This window comes from Eupeodes corollae, chromosome 1, assembly GCF_945859685.1.
Source record: "Eupeodes corollae chromosome 1, idEupCoro1.1, whole genome shotgun sequence".
NCBI classification, from domain to species: Eukaryota; Metazoa; Arthropoda; class Insecta; order Diptera; family Syrphidae; genus Eupeodes; species Eupeodes corollae.
Window position 1 is genome coordinate 306,170,311 of NC_079147.1, and position 16,837 is coordinate 306,187,147.

At 32.2% G+C, this 16,837-nt stretch overlaps 1 protein-coding gene across 3 annotated transcripts in view; it reads right to left on the reverse strand.

Moving 5' to 3' along the window:
• Window positions 1-16,837, reverse strand: part of LOC129942415 (pantothenate kinase 3) — a 41,396-nt gene continuing 24,559 nt past the window's right edge. For all 3 annotated transcript variants that reach the window (XM_056051333.1, XM_056051332.1, XM_056051331.1), the window contains exons 2-8: window positions 9,809-9,987; window positions 1,785-1,958; window positions 1,602-1,720; window positions 1,406-1,531; window positions 1,168-1,344; window positions 960-1,095; window positions 1-880 (exon numbers count right to left, since the gene is read on the reverse strand). In XM_056051333.1, the coding sequence (XP_055907308.1) occupies window positions 557-880; window positions 960-1,095; window positions 1,168-1,344; window positions 1,406-1,531; window positions 1,602-1,720; window positions 1,785-1,958; window positions 9,809-9,985 (1,233 nt within the window). In that variant the 5' untranslated portion in view covers window positions 9,986-9,987 and the 3' untranslated portion in view covers window positions 1-556. The remainder of the gene's footprint in view (window positions 881-959; window positions 1,096-1,167; window positions 1,345-1,405; window positions 1,532-1,601; window positions 1,721-1,784; window positions 1,959-9,808; window positions 9,988-16,837) is intronic.

The following is a 16,837-nucleotide window of genomic DNA, read 5'->3' on the forward strand; positions in this document are numbered from 1 at the left end:
TAATTTATAAATAAACATAAATTTATTTGTGTATTCTTCACTGTTTTTTGTTTTGTTTTGTTTTGTTTCATTTTCTTTAGCTTATCTCTAGAACGAAATACATAATTTAAATCATACATACACTTCATATATAAAAAATATATTTTATACACAGAAACAGAATTTATCTAAATAACACGTTTGACGGATTGATTTATGATTTGTCTAATATTTTGTTTTTTAATTTAGGTGTTTTCTATCTATCATCACTGTTCTGGAATTCAAAGCAAAACATTATTTGCTTTAAATTCCCCATTCTTAAAAGTTAGACCGTAGGTATTATGTTAATGAAGCTTTGATAAACTTTCTCATAAACAGAAAAAAAAATCATATACATGTAAATATATATAAATATTGCATTAATGACAACAACAAAATAAAAAGAAATAAACTATGGTGAATAAATTGTAACAAATCACTTAAACATAAGTTTGCTGCTCACAGAGATATATGTTGTATATGTAGAACAAATGAAGAATAAAATAAGATCACATATTTGCCAGGAACACAATTAACGTTAATTATTACATTCCTTTTTTATTTCTGTTGTGGATGATGTGGATGATGTTGCGTCTTCGGTTGAAGATGATGAAGCGGTTTGTGAGACAGCATCATCCGTTACAGATGTTGGCTGTGCGTCAGCGTCGGCATCGTCGTCGGTCTCATTTAGTGCAGCGGCTATTTCTCCATTGAACTGTAGCAAACAACCTAGAGCTCCAAAGTAGCCCTCGTGCTCTAGGAAGAGTGCCTTCATTGTGTGATCGGACCAAAAGTCCATGGCATAGGCAAGCAGTTTCATTGAAATTGGATTCACGCGCAGGAAATTTCCAACAAAGACTATCTGTTCAAAAAGAAGAATTAAAAAAAACCTTTAGACACTTTTGAACTTGAAAATTGTTTTTTTTTTTTTTTTAAAGTACCTTATCAATTTTGGCATTTAGGGCACACATTCTAGCAATTGACCCAATGTTGTTTGTGATTGTTACAAGAGTGGCATTGGCCAGATCTTCGCGGGAGACTGACGCCCGTTTTTCTTTCAAATGCATCTGTCCATAGCTATTTGAATGAATAAGAAAAAGCAAAAATAAGTTTCCTCTCCATTAAGTGTGTTTTATTAAAAATGCAAACCTGGATGCAACAAGATCACCAGTCAAGCCGAATCGTTCATAATCCCCACCATAGATGTCTCTCACTAACTTATCGACTTTTCTGTTGTCTCCTTTTGTGGCAAGCTGAATGGCTTCATCAAATGTATTACATCCTGTGAGTAGACAACACAGTCCCAAAAATGTTCCTCCACCTAAACTGTAGAAAAAAACAACAATTAAAACAAAACCCCAAAAACTTGGATAAACTCAAAACTCACCTTGTACCAGAAATACGTTTATAATTGTTGGGTCCATAAACAGCTAATATGGATACTCCGGAACCGACATTCACCAAAACAAAGGGATATGGTTGGGAGAAGTCAAATGCACATATCTGGCTCTTTCTACATTTAGGGAATGTAAAGAGATATTTGAATTAATTTCTAAAAAGCAAGTCAATTTTTAATAACTTACAAAATATCACTGGCATTTTCATAATAATAACACTCGGTTTTATTTTGGATCTCAGCAAAGAGAATTCCTTTGATTAATGTATCTAGTTCATCGAATTTAGCTAGTTTCATGTTAACTTCCTGAAATAGAAGTAAATCGTGAGAAGAAGTAATTTTTTTTTAAAGATTGAACTTGAAAACTTACATCTCTGAAATTCTTTTCGAATTTATAGGCACCACCACCGGTCGCACATACTGTTGTTACTAATTCAGCCATGCCTTTCGCTTTAGCTAATGATAAAAAGTTACCCATGTCGGAGGTTTGGAATCGAATGAAATGCAGGGAACCACGTCGTTTGCGAATCACAACATTATCCATCTAAAAAAAAAGAAAAGCATATTTTTGGGTGTTAAACAAAAGATAATAAATGTTTTGTGCATATGTGCAGTGGGCCGTTTTATCAAACAGAATTCATCCTTTTACCTATTTTCTCTTCAAAAAATTGAAATCATTGTATTTCGGCTAAAACAAACAGTAGAGAAATAAATGTTAGGTATACTTATTTTGTGAAAGTATTTAATATAGTTAATTAAAATATTCTATCAATTAAGGAAGAGGCTTATGGTTTTAATGAAAACACTATGAAATGATTCTATTCATATATAAAAGAAGAAAGGGACATTATAAGGCGGATCAGCGAGTTACAACTTTGAGACAATTGTTAGTTTTAGATGCCTAGTTGTCTTGTAAGTTTGGGGATTATAAGAGCCTCTATTCGGAGACTAAAATATGAGGTAAAGTGCAATTCCCACACTTGATACACCCAAACCAATAACTTCAACGGAAACATTATTTTTTGATTCAGTGATCAATAATGCTTACTATCCAGAGTTAATCAGTGCACGTATTGTTAAACTGGGGCCATATTAGTCTTCACTGTTTATCTTCGGTATGACTGCTTCAATAACAACATTCTTCTGCTAATTGTATTTAACTTGCTTGGTTGTTTTTGGCGCGTCTGTCCTAGTGTGGTTTGGGGGAAAATTCTCAGCTGAATTCATAATGTAAATACAAATGATATGGATTTCAAACACTTATGTATATCCGCAAGCTTAGAGCTTAATTTCTAAATAAAGTACCCGTGGCATTATGGTTAGCGCATTGGTCTGTCATGCCAGAGGTCTTGGGTTCGATCCCTGCCTATGCCATCTAAAGTCTTTTCACGGGTACTGCCTCTTGCGAGGAATTGACATATTCTCCAAGAGTAACTCTTGTCGCACACAGGAACTAGGCCCTAGTTCCCAACGGACTGTTGCGCCACCCAATTTATTTATTTTTAATTTTTCAATTAATCTATTTTATTAATTAACTAATTTTATTTTTCCAAATAGTTGCCAGATCTTATGTGAAATGATGGATGGAAAATGTTACTAAAGGGAAATATACATCTACGGTTGAACTTAACTGTAAGAGCCCTATCACTGACATTATGTTTGCAATATAACATTGTTTAACTGGCCATTTTAAAGGTCCAGTTTTCGGTGACTTTGGTGAATAAATAAGGCTGAACATGGCCGATGACTCGATTATGTTGTCTTTGAACTGCGACTTAAGAAATCTTTACAAAAAAAAGTCTAATCACACCATCTTAGTGGACAATTCAGGCGTCGTGATATAACCATGCCATTAAACAACAAGCGCAGAATATCGATTGTGACTCGAGATATATAGCACAAAACGCCATCTTGTGCAAACCACATGTCTTCGGTATCATCCAATTCAGGCCACAATAATTTGGGTTAAGTCTAGAGGACTTTAGAAAAGATGCTAATTATTCTAAAACTCTAGTACGCGGATACACAATCAGTAGTTTGGAATGGAAAGATACTTTCGGAATGGTTTCCAACAAACATGGAAGTAACACAGGGGTATGTTCTAAGTACTCTTTTGTTCATTCTATTTCTTGACAACCTGAATGATGTGCTTTGCGGTGGAATTCTGTGGGCTGGAAGGAGAATTGAAGTACTCATGTATGCTGATGATAATGTTCTCTTATCGGACACGACTCAAGGACTAAGTCGCATGATTTTGGACCTTGAAGAATACTGCGTCAAATGGAATCTCACGGTGAATTTGAGTAAGTCATAAATAATGATATTTCGAAAGGCCGGTGGACAATATGACCTAAATGAAAAGTGCAAATTTGCTGGTGAAGATATTGAAATCGTCAAGGAGTACGAATATCTTGGGATGAAAATATTATCAAATTTATCTTTGAAAAGTCATCTTTTCAACAAGCTTCTGCTAGGTAAAACATCACTGAACTCTACATGGAAATCCTGCATTAATTCGAGTACACTCAGTTTAAGTGCAAAGTATAAACTTTTTGATGCGACTTCTAAATCAGTCATGTTTAACGCTGCTCAGGTCTGGGGTTACGAACAAAGTGAAGAAGTTGAATTTTTTCTCAAGAGATTGTTCAAACTCCCTCCGAACTGTCCAAACTATATGCTTCTATTAGAAACGGGATTGTCGCCATTATTTTCTGCAACCTTCACTTCACTTCAATTTGATTATATAATGAAAGCAATGTCGTAGCCATCTAACCGTCTGACTAGGCTTGTTGTAACGTATGCTATCTCTTCCAATTCTTTGTTTTACAAAAAGTGGCAACTTTTGGCAAGAAGATACAACCTGGATCTAAATGTTACGTTTGCTAATATGGATTCTTGGATAGAGAAATTGTATGTTTTCATAAGTAGACTGGATGAGAAACTGAGAGAGGAGTTTAAAGAGCAAGCGTAGTCATATCTTTATAGACGATACTACTGCACACTTAATTACGACTTAAATGAATCCAATTATTTTCGGGATAAAAATAGTACCTTCAACATATCAACTATTTTCAGAGCAAGAGGAGAACTGCTTAACTTGAGTTTCAAACCACATAGGGATGATCTTCCTTTATTTTGCATTTTATGTAACCTTGGATCCCGAGAGGATGTATTCCATTTTATAGCAATATGCCCGGTTCTCAGTGAGATAAGAAGGGTTTTTTTCGACAGCTCGAAAATAACATTAAAGAGAACAAAAGATATTTTAAATGAATGTGAAGGATGGAAGCCACTTGCTGCATTCTGTAAGAAAGCTGCTAGATCCATGTAATAATAAAATAATAAAATAATATGTAATCAAAATTACTTTAAAAGAAATAAATCAATCTTATTACTAAACAAAAATCTAGAGGATTGGACACACCTAGCTCGCCGACAGTCACCTACTTAACAAGGATCGTTCACCCATATGTGACCTCTGCCAACTCAACCTCAAGCTTATCATCAAACATTTGACCACAGGCTTTGTTAAAATCAACAAAATTTGCAAAGAAATTTGTATACATATCCTAAAATTCTACTTTTGCTTCCTATCGAACAAAATACACAAAAAGTTTTTAAAATTTTAAAGCTATTTGATTTGCATTGTATTTCCTCACAAAATCTCTGCGAGGGCGGTGGGATGTAGCAGGGAGTTATAACAACCTAATATTTTTCAAAGTACTTTTCTTCATGTTCAGCTAGAAGCCCTTGGTAGCTGTTAACTTTTAAGTATTGTACTGTACATTTACTGTTTAGCCTAATAAATATTATAATTTTTGGATTAAAATTGGGAACACCTTATAAGTACTCCAAAATCCAATTAGCGAATACAAGATGCTACGTTTGGTAGTTTGATTTAAGCCCCTTGGTCAGTTGGACAGGCATACTTCCACCAACAGCGGCGATGTTTTCGGTAGATCTTGCGTTTCGTTGATGTAAGGGAGTTGGCTAATTGTTCACTGAGCTGGTGGCTTCGAATTTGGCCACCAATTGTTGAATAGTTGACTTGGAAGGAAAACCATGTACCCCATATTTATAAAAAAAACTTATTTTGTTACAACTCGAGTTTTGCTATTTAGTGTTCTACCACTCTATATATATCCCTAATCCTACTAAAATTTTACATACTTCTATGTCACCAGTTTTTCTCTTATAAATAAAATTAAAACACGAACAGTATCCTGCATTTAGTGCATGTGAACTGCCTACAAGTTGTAACGACTCATGAATAAGAAGGGTGTTGCGTGCATCTGTTAACCTTTCTTTTCATTTGCATATTCCAAAATCTATAAATAAATATTTTTGTTTTTTGTGCTGAAATACTATGCAACTCAGAAAACACAACATTCACAGATTTTCATGGTAAGCTGTAAGTTCTCGAATAAGTCATATAAAGATATAGAGATAAAGACTTTGTTCATTCTTTGCAACAAGAATTCAGAATGAGTTTTATTCTTTTTTAAATAAAAATGTCATATCTACTACGCAACATTTCAATTAACATTCCAGTGCAGTGCTTTATATGCAGAGCATCATTTACCTTTGTCATTTGGCTTGGCTTGGCTATTTTAGTTCTGTTTTGAGATTCACATGCATATGCATGTTATTAAAATAGCTTTTGTAAACTTATAAACTTATGCTAGCACAAGCTCTGACGTTTTCTTCATAATTTCAATTGATTTGGAACGATGCGAGTAAGGTGAGAGATTTATTTAAGTACAAGTATGCACATACAGTCAGTTTTGCGTTATTTTTAAAATTTGCCCTTTTTTAAAGTAGGCGCACATCCACCTGACTGTGACACATGACTGCCACAATATTTCAAGGAGGAATTACAAAACGAAGAACAAGATGTCTATAGCGCATATATGTACGTAGTTGAGAGCTCTTGATCTCAAGTGTCCTTGAGATGAGTGAAGGTTCAGGGTTAAGAAACATTTTATATCGTTGTTTTGCTATTCAATTTCCAACGAATTTTTGAAGAACGAAATGTACAGAAGTAAGATTTAAAAGAACTTATTTTTTTGTAGACATCGAAGCCAATTTACAAAGAAAATTGGTGTGACTTCTATGCATTTTTATATATCATAATCGTATCTTCACTGGAGTATATGTCACTACCGAGGAAGCATAGTAACCAGTTACAGATCCTGAATTGATTTTTAAGGCCGTGCCAGTGGGATTTTTCGTACTGCAAACTGTTCGTTTTGGATTTGTTTGTCACGAGAAATTAGCAGAAACGCCGCTATGGTCCGACGTTTACCTTGAGGCGCCAGTCACTGATTGTGTATTTATCGGGGTCAAAAGTGAGAAATTATTTAAGAGTGTTCTCGGCTCGGCAGCTAACGTCGAGTAGGCCCATTGACAAGCTGTGTAAGATGGTTAAACTCAGCGAAAATCTCAGCACACATTCTTTCAGGTGTTTTATGCTCCGAATAATGAAGAATCCACGAAGACTTGTGAACATTGAAGTCGCCCGTAATAACAAATTTAGTGTGAGGAAACAGGGAGACAATTCTTGGGATCGAATTCTTGGGAAACGAAACTCTGTCCATATATTTGAGCCTCGAAAAAGAAAACATTAGTGAATGATATGCTTATTCACGGAGACAATTCTTTGAATCTAATTCTTAGGAAACGAAACTGTCCATATTTGCGGCTCGAAAAAGGAAACATTAGTGAATGATGTGCTTATTCAATGATAAATTTAACCACATGAAATTAAAGAAGGAGTTGGTACAAAGACCGTTTTGTGGTAAAAGTTGATATGTAATATCATTTCTAATACATACATATGGCGAGGCCATGATGAGAGAAGAATAATGGTACCATGCTAAACCCATTAATACAAGATTCAACAGGATCGGAATAGCATAATTCGCATCTGATAACTAATTTATGCAACTAAAACCTTAAGCATCTTAAAAAGTGGGAAGGCTTCGCATTCATTTATAAAAATTAATGTACAGTAACGGTTTAAATTGACTAGCTGAGACGTTCATTATTTCTTTGCATAATTCGTTACGAATTTGGCTTATGGGTTTCTTTCCTCTAAATTATTAGGCGCTTTACTTATTTACTACACTAAGTTCTTGCAACATATGTTTTAAAGTTTCAAAATGATGGATTTAGATTATAACAGTATTTTATCTATTTGGCATAGAATGTACCAATAATAGTGACTTCGCCTGCAAGATGTGGGCATATTTTTTAAGTTCGAATTTATTTAAATTCGGACATTTTTTTAAAGTGATCATCCATATTTTTGGGTTTGTTGTCCTCATCATGAAAGATTTAGCTTTTTGGCACTTTTTCTTAGGTTTAATTTTAAAATATTTATACATTTTTTACCATAATTTCGCCTATGAAAACCAGCTCGCCAAGACCTGAAGCACGCAAGTAACTCTAGACCACAACTTCTCTGACAATAGCTGTAACCAAGCTCGAGAAGAAAAAGAATCTTCTTACTGTTAGAAGACTAGATAAACGTTTTTCGAAGTTCGAAGCTAGAGAAAGATAAATACCCAATCTTTTCAAATGATTTGCTTTTGTTATGCATTTTAAGAATTATTTTAACTTCGTATTTGATATTTTTTTTGTTTTGGGGTCGTTTTTACTTCTTCTTATTTTCAAACAAAATTTGTAAAAATAGCAGTCGATTCGAGCAGGATAAGTTTTGAATAACTTTTACTAAATTAATTCACTTTTTTGGACATTACTACTAGATGGAAGGACATTTTGTAAATGGTAATCTGTATGCTTAGTGTTAACGATTTTATTTTCGTGTTTATAGCCAAACAGAAATTATTAGCATTAATTAAATTCAGTAGTATGTGTCCGATGCTTTAGAATCCGGTTCTCAGGTTGACGTTATCTTCATGGATTTTCAGAAAGCATTTGATATCCTTTGTATCATGCAGCTTTTAAAAAAATTAAAACATTTTGGATTTCATTCAACCTTTTTGCAGTAGATCTCCAGTTACTTAGTCAATAGGAGACAAATAGTGAACATTTCAGACTATTTATCGAAAATAATAAAGGTTTCATCGGGTGTTCCTCAAGGAAGCCATCTTGGACCTTTGTTGTTTTTAGTTTATTTGAATGATTTACCGTTATTGTTGCAATATGCAACGGGTATGTTATTTGCTGATGATTTCAAACTTTTTTCTACAGTGAAATTCATAAATGATTGCCTCAATATCCAAAGCGATCTAAATAAAATAGTAGATTGGTGCGAACAAAATTTTCTTGTACTTAATACTAAAAAATGTACTATTTTTTCATTTTCTAGGTCAAGAACCTCTATTTTTTATGACTATGATATTTCAAACACTGCATTGGAAAGACGATCTGAAGTATAAGATCTTGGTGTTGTTTTTGATAAAAAGCTAAATTTTTCCCTTCATGAAGATTTTATAGTGGCAAAGGCAAACTCAATGCTAGGTTTCCTAAAAAGAAAATGCTCAGAGTTTTCTAATCCTTACGCAATTAAAACAGTTTATACTTCTCTTGTTCGCCAACATTTGGAATACGCTTCAGTAGTATGGGATCCTTTCAGTTTCAAAAGATCGAATTGAAAAAGTTCAAAAATCTTTCACTAGATTTATGAATCGACAATTAAAATGGAATTTACCGGAAATGCCAACTTACTCCACCAGATGTGCCTTATTAGTCTATCTACGCTGATAAATCGACGCCTTGTAAATTGTGTGATGTTTGTATATGATATATTGTCTTACCATATAAAATGCCCTATTTTGCTAAATCTCTTAAATATCTATGTTCCAGGAAGAAATATCCGATCAAGATATTTGTTTTATATCCCCTTGAATAGATATAATTACGGTTGTAATGAACCATTCTCAAGATGTATATATAAGATATAAGACTTAAAAGAAATGTATTTAAATTACAATTAAGTGAAAATGTAACTATGAATTAAGTTTATATTAGTTTTAAGTAATCTGTAAGAGAAAACTCGATAGATGAATGAATAAATTAATAAATAAATAGTAAATAATTAAAACCAACAAAGGAGAACTTAAATACAATCGTTTTAAAGAACTAAAATAAGGTTTAAAGTTTGAATAGTTTAATACAGCGCTGAATATTTGTTTCCTCTACCTTAACTCCTTTGATTGTAAAATAAGGAATGAAATTAAAATTGTACAACATTGCATACTTTTAGGCGAACTGGAAACTTTCAAATGTGAGCCTGACGATCTTAACATTTTCTGACTCTTAACAATCTATATTAAAATAAACCTGGAACTATTCGAGACCTTTTTAAATCCTTCGATTCATTCCCAAAAAATGTCACTACTCATTTCATAATTATATTGTTTTATTAACCTGCAAATGTGTATCACGGTGTCCAGTCTTTCCATACGCCGAATTCTTTGTCAAATATCTCCGAATGTTTCGTAGAATTTCAGCTTCTTGATCCTGTTCATCGGGGGTTATATCTTTTGGTTCGAAGTACACTAATTTTGTCAGTGTACCTCCAATATCCATACCAAACCATGGCATTGCTGTAAAGATAAGAAAAACAAAATTAAATAAACATTTAGTTCAAAACTGCACATATGTATGTAAGTACAAAATGGAGAAAAGCTCTGAATGTACAACGTATTTTTAGAAAATCAAATAAAATTTGCATTCTGTTCAGACTAAATGCGACAACCCTAGGGATGTGCTCATTACATTATTATTGAACGTTTAACATTCCAAAAGGTTTTTTAACTTTTGTGTTTTTTGTTGTTGTTTGTATGCAGATAAGTAAGTACGTAGAGTGTACGTAAAGAAGAAATTATAAATTTGAATATAAAACAAGCACATACAGTGAATACACTTGACCTCTGTATTTTTGAACTATTTTTAGTTATGTACGTCCGCTGTTGACAGCGGTAGAGCTAAGCACGTGGTTATTTAAGAAAGAAGTAATTTTGTTAGTTCTAGAAATATTGAAACTAACTATAAGCGAGTTCAACGTTTTACAAACTACGTTTAAAGTAAGTACATAATGTATTCTTGAGTGGCTAAAGCGTGCCGGTGGCGCGGTGGTGGAATAAAGACTTGGAACTCTTTAAGTTGCTGAATACTAAAACTGGAGGTTTCTGGTAATATATTCAGATGCCTGGACATATTTGTTGCTTTCCCCGAAAATTTGTTCAAATGTTTTGTAAACAACGTGAATAAACAATATTTTGTTTTTTAGTTTAATTTTGTGATGTTTTTAAAGTTAATACAGGCTATAAATGAATGACATTTTTTTAAAAATTTATTCTAAAATAAGAAAAGATACTGCATTATTTAATTTTGGGAGGAGGAGGATGAATATACCCATTTATTAAGCTTAATTTAAGCTACATAGTTAAATTAATCTAACCTTTAAAATTAAATAACTTTTAGCTAAAAATCAGATTAGTTAAAGGGACACTTTTGTCTTAAGTATGGGTTTCATTTGAAAATATGAAGTGCAATGGTATAAATAGGAGTCCAGTGCTTTCAATTGCAAGGCAGTTAAAGTTATAAAGATTTGCACAGTGAATAAACCCAAAGACAAGCCATTCTTCCAGGTCTTGAAATTGAGGAAGAATTAGGGGATTATGCCAAGGTCACGCTTGAAGTGCAAATCTAATGACAGACCGAGTTGTCTCAGAGAGATCGCGTATCGGGAAGGTTGAAAAATTCTTTGGACCAAACGTTTTACAAAGCCAAGAAATTGAGTTCCAGCCACATAAGAGCTTTGAATAACCTCAACAGAGGGAATGGGTGAATTATGGAGAAAGTAGTAGCGAGGTTGACTTTTGATACACTTTGGTAAAAAATAAAACGACTGGCATTTTTTATGTTTAGATTTAAGCAGTTCTTTTTACAACAGACTAAGACACTGGGAAGGTTCAGCCAACATAAGGGACTTCATTTGCAGTCAACTTTATTCTTTGAACGTAAATTTTGACCAAGGCAACTAGTTAGTTTTTCAAGCGTCATGAATTTGAAATTCAGAACTTTACTTAGCAAATCTCTACTTTAAGTTCATAGAACAAAAAGTACCAACGAAATTACTGTCTTAAAAACACTCCTCAGTCAAGCTGCAAGTCCACCACGATATGTATTTTGTATTGTTAAGAAATATAAGATATTTCTTTTCCAAATTGACAAGGAACCCTTTTACAGAAAACATTAAATAATGTTGTGCAAAAAATAAATAAATCATAGAATAATAAAGTTCAGCTTTCAGTTGAATGAAAAAACATTTTCAACTGTCATTTTGATAGAATTAGACTTGACTTGATAGTTAGGGAGATTTTTCTTGGCTAACTTTGCAGTCAGCTTTCCATTGCTTAGCTTTCAAGTCCCTTAAGTCGTCTGAAACTGCCCTGTCTAGTTGAACAAAATAAGAATCATGCATCGACTAGTTTTTAAGAACTTTGTGTCATCATATAGTTCATGGTGAGGATAAAAGAAGAGGATCTAAGTGGCTGCCTTGGAGTATACCAGAGGTAGCAACAAAAGGCTAGGAGAGAGTAAGTCCATTACAACAAAATCGGTTTGAAGCTAAAGGTAGAAAGCGTAGAGAGTAAAGATGTATGGTATTTTTGTGAAAGGTCTTGCTGAGATCTTTTCCTACCCCCGTAGTGGACCGTAGACACTCGAACATGGTTTTAATTTAGATTTGATGGATAACTTAAACATCATAACCAATGTAAAAAGTAGTTTGATAGTTTTTAATGTTCGATAACAGGGTTACGTGTTTGTTGAACAGGGGCCTGATTATGTGGTTCGCGGCGAATCGTTTTGCTAGCGAGTATGCCATTTTTAAATTATTGCTTTCGCTTTTGCCTTCTTCGTTTTGAATTCGACCAATTAACGAATTCGAAGGCGTCATAATGTTTGTTGGCGAGTTGCAATCCGATAGCTTTTTTTTGGCGGATTTACAGGCGAAAGAGTGTTCATTATTATTCACTGTTCAATTTCGTGGATTCTTTCTTGATTTCAATTATATACAAGTATGAGTTAGCTTTATTTTAATTTTCTTATAATTTATCCGCGATCCACAATAAAATATAAAATTTTGAATAAATCACCGCAAATTTCACAAATTCAATCAAAACAAAACAAGTTTTTTTGGAAAGCTATCAAATCACTGGAGTATAGGAAGAAAAAGTCAAACCAAAAGTGTCAAATCACTGGAATATAGAAAGAAAAAATCAAACCAAAAGTGTCAAATCACTGGAATACGGGAAGAGCTTTTTTCGCTTCGCCGCTGATTCGTTAATAAGCAAATACACCGCGAGTCGAATTTGAAAGGTCGAATTGAAAACTACCCGCCGCGAACCTCATAATCAGGCCCCAGTTTACTTGTTTTTTTTTTGTGTATTGCTTAATTTCTTGGACTTTTATGTAGAGAACCAGTAGAAAACCACATTCTAAACAGCAACAACGCAACATTATGTTGACATTTTTCAGCTACAACATTAACAGCCCTATTACGGTTGTCAATTATCAATACGCTAGTTGACATTTTTCAATGAAATTGATAAATTGGTATTATCGTTGTCAGCAATCAAAATTTTTGATAAACTGTGAACGCTCTTCAGAAATTTGATCTATTGTGAATGATTCAAATTGACAGTCTTGGTATTATGGTTGTCAAAATATTTGTTAATTATCAAATTTTCAGTCAATCACAAATTCCTTGTTGATAAAATATTTTACGGATTGCGAAAGCCAAAAGCATGTCTACTATTGAACTATTTTTCGGTGAAAATGAAATTGAAGTAGAAAATACTTTGGAGCAAACAAAAATTCGAAGAAAACTACGCGATGCTTCATATCCGATGGATTTGGCTGAACATATGTATGTAGATGAAAGATCTTTTTTAGTTACATTACAGAATCTAATTTGGCTCACTTTTAGATTAATTCAAAACTTTAGACTTTCGAAAGAAACCTTCCTTAATGTATTTTTAGATATCAACGACAAGTTAAAACCAACGAAAAGACAACAATCCATCCCAAACATACTAAAATTTGCAGTAAATAGGCACTATTCACAATAGATTTTTGATCTTTGTTCACAATGGATCAAAAAATGATCAACTCGCGTTCATAATATCAATTTATCAATTTATTGACAAAATGTTTCAATTGTCAATTAATTGATCTTTGACAACTGTAATAAGGCTGTAAAAGAATTAAAGCTGAAAGCACAGCTGTCAAAGAAAAACTGTGTTGTTTTTTCAATCCAAGCTAGAGCTTGGATTTAAGATAAAATCCGAAGCTATGCAGTTTTCGGCAGATTTACCCCTCTTTGCACCATAAATAAAAAAAAATGTTTAGCTGAGAATTTAAAAGCTCTGCCATACAGATTATCACCAATGCAATGACAAACAAAAAACAATTCCAATCGTGTTCCATGCGAAAAAAATCAATTTAATCAGAAAATCTAAACTTAACCATGGAAAACTCCATACAATTATCGAGCGAATGGAGTGAAAAGCTGAGATGGCTAATTTAACGTTTTGTTTCATGTGGTAAGACAAAGACATGCAACTGATATTGTTGCTATCGTTTTTATTTCAAATTAAATGTTTCAAAAGTCATTGTTAAAAATTAGTTGAATTTTTAGGAGCAATTGTTGATCTGTCAAACTACCAATATCAAAATTGAAACAAATGTACCTATAACTTTAAACCGCAAAATAAAAATTAAAGGTTTACTTAGATTGTTTAAAAAATTGAATGAAAGTTGATGAGGTAAATAATGTTTGTTTTAAAATATAATATCGTTGGTTTTAATGAAATATTAAGATAAAGAATTGTTTTTAATTTTTTCCCAACTAAAAGTAATTGCGTGTTTGTAAACAAATCATTCACTTTGACAGTTAAACACTTTCAACTGATCTCCTGAGTTGTGGATTGTCACAGATCGTAACAATTTGACACTTCAATAATGAGTTTACGAATTACGATGTAATGACGTCAGATTGTACATTTTAGTAAGGCTCTTTTCATATTTCTTCACAATTTTACCGATTGAATGCGAAGACAGTCGACTATGACAACCATATTCATCGTGTCATACGCAAAAAGTAGCTACGTTTGAATAACCAATTTTTTAGTAAGTTTTACTTAATTTAAGGACTTTGTCATGTTCTTATGTCATATAATCAAATATCGTCAATAACAAACATTTAAATGACAGCTGAGTTTGACAGGTGTCAAATGCCAGCACTAACAACTTGAAACCAAGAATTAATGACCATTGAAATTGGTCTTATTCAAATATTAATTAGTCGTATTAAAACAAACAAACAATAAAGTTAAACTTCAGGTCAAACACTATGCAAAACAATGAATATGAACTTACAACAATTAAATAAATAAAACAGATAAGATCACTTAAAAAACAATGATTGAAGTGATATTATACACTTTAAGTGGCTTCAATGACTTTGCTTAAATTAGTTTACATGTTTTTGTATTTACTTAAAATTGAAATTTCTAACATCCTCTTCATTGTTATTTTTTGTTTTTCAATACTGTTAAATTCAAGTAGACTACACGCGTTCAAGTTATTAACTGGGATGTTCACAAACTTTTTTTCAGAGTTTATTTAATGCGTTAGAGCGATTTTTATTGGTTTATAAGAAACACAAAAAAAAAGGTAAATTAATTTAATCTTTTTTTTTATTTTCGGTTTTGCTTTTGCATTAAAATGATAAATTGTATTAGTTGATATTGAACAGAGCTTATCTATGGGTTTTTGACACTGGAATAAGTTGAGGGTGATTTGACTATACTTGAGTTTCGTATTATTTTTATGAAATCGATATATCGATGGTTGAAGGAAGAGCGTCTCTTGGTTTTTATTGTTTAAGATTATAAAAATACAATTTTTAGATATTTTATTTGATAAAAGTTAATTGGAAAGTAAGAAATTAATTTTTTATATTTATAAAATTTACGCGATTCATCATGACGATTAAGTTGTGTAAAAAATGTAAATATAAAAATTAATTAAGATAAAACTTATAAGGTTATGTCGTTCTATTTTTAGCGAAAATGAGATAAATGATTAATTTATACAAAATTATTATAAAAATAAAATTTCCGACATGTGGACATTTTTACATTTGGCAGGTTCAGGCGAAATAAGGGACTTAAAAGTTAGACAAAATTCTAGTATCTAGCTGTCAAAAAATTGCTTTCCAATTAAGGCAATTTTATTAGAAAGTTGACTGGAAAGTTATTCAAGAAAAATCTCCCTTACTATCAAGTCAAGTCTACTTATGTCAAAGTGAAAGTTGATCATGTTTTTTCAATCAACTGAAAGTTGAACTTTATTACTCTATGATTTATTTATTTTATGCACAATTCCATTTGCTGTTTTGTGTAAAAGGGTTCCTTGTCAAATTGGAAAAGGAATAAGTAATATTTCTTTACTTTACAAAATACAATAATGCTATTCTTAGTTTTTGCAGAGTCAACATAAGGTAGAGTTTTGACATTTAAGGATACGGGTTTGAAATTAATGACACCTGTAAAATTAACTAGTTGCCTCAATCAAAATTCACTGCAAATCAAATCCTTTATGTTATCTGAACCTGCCCATTGATTTCAAACTTTAAACGTATATATCTCAAAACACAAAAATGGATTTAAGGAGTTTTAATGGAACAACAACGATACGATATGCACAAATTACAAATTTAGAACTTTCCATTATTTATTTCCGCTAAGTATATGTAAACTATGTGATCATATCTAACTAGAAGATTTAAAACAATTGATACATAAGTGTGTTCATAAGGTATTTGGGAAATTGTAAATGGTTTTTTTATTCATTAAACACGTATTTAAATTAAAATTATTAAAAGATTTCGAATAATCAATTTTTGGTCACTACCATTTTTATTTTCGAAAACTGAACGGAAACCCCATATTAAGTGCAGTGCAACTTTACAACAATCTTATAATTTAAACTTCAGAGACCTATTTTGTATAATACGCAATTAAGCAACTCCTGAGTAGAATCCATACACAATATAATAATTATTATATAAAAAAAATAAACACTGTTATCAGAGATAATTCTTTTTTATCAATTTTAAAATTTTGTCTCGCAGTTTATTTTTGAGTTAATTCTTGAATCTGATAAACATTTATTGAACACGCTTGCAAAACATGCCAAATATAAAATTTGCTTGTGTTTTATAAAGTAGTTTCCGGTTTCCGTCCGATATTTCCGATAAATTTTATTAATTATTTTTTATATTTTATTAATATTTTTGTTATGGCAAAATAATACGAACATAATAGTTGTATTGGGAAATATCCGGTCAATCATATTGATTTTTTTGATAGAAGTAAGTAG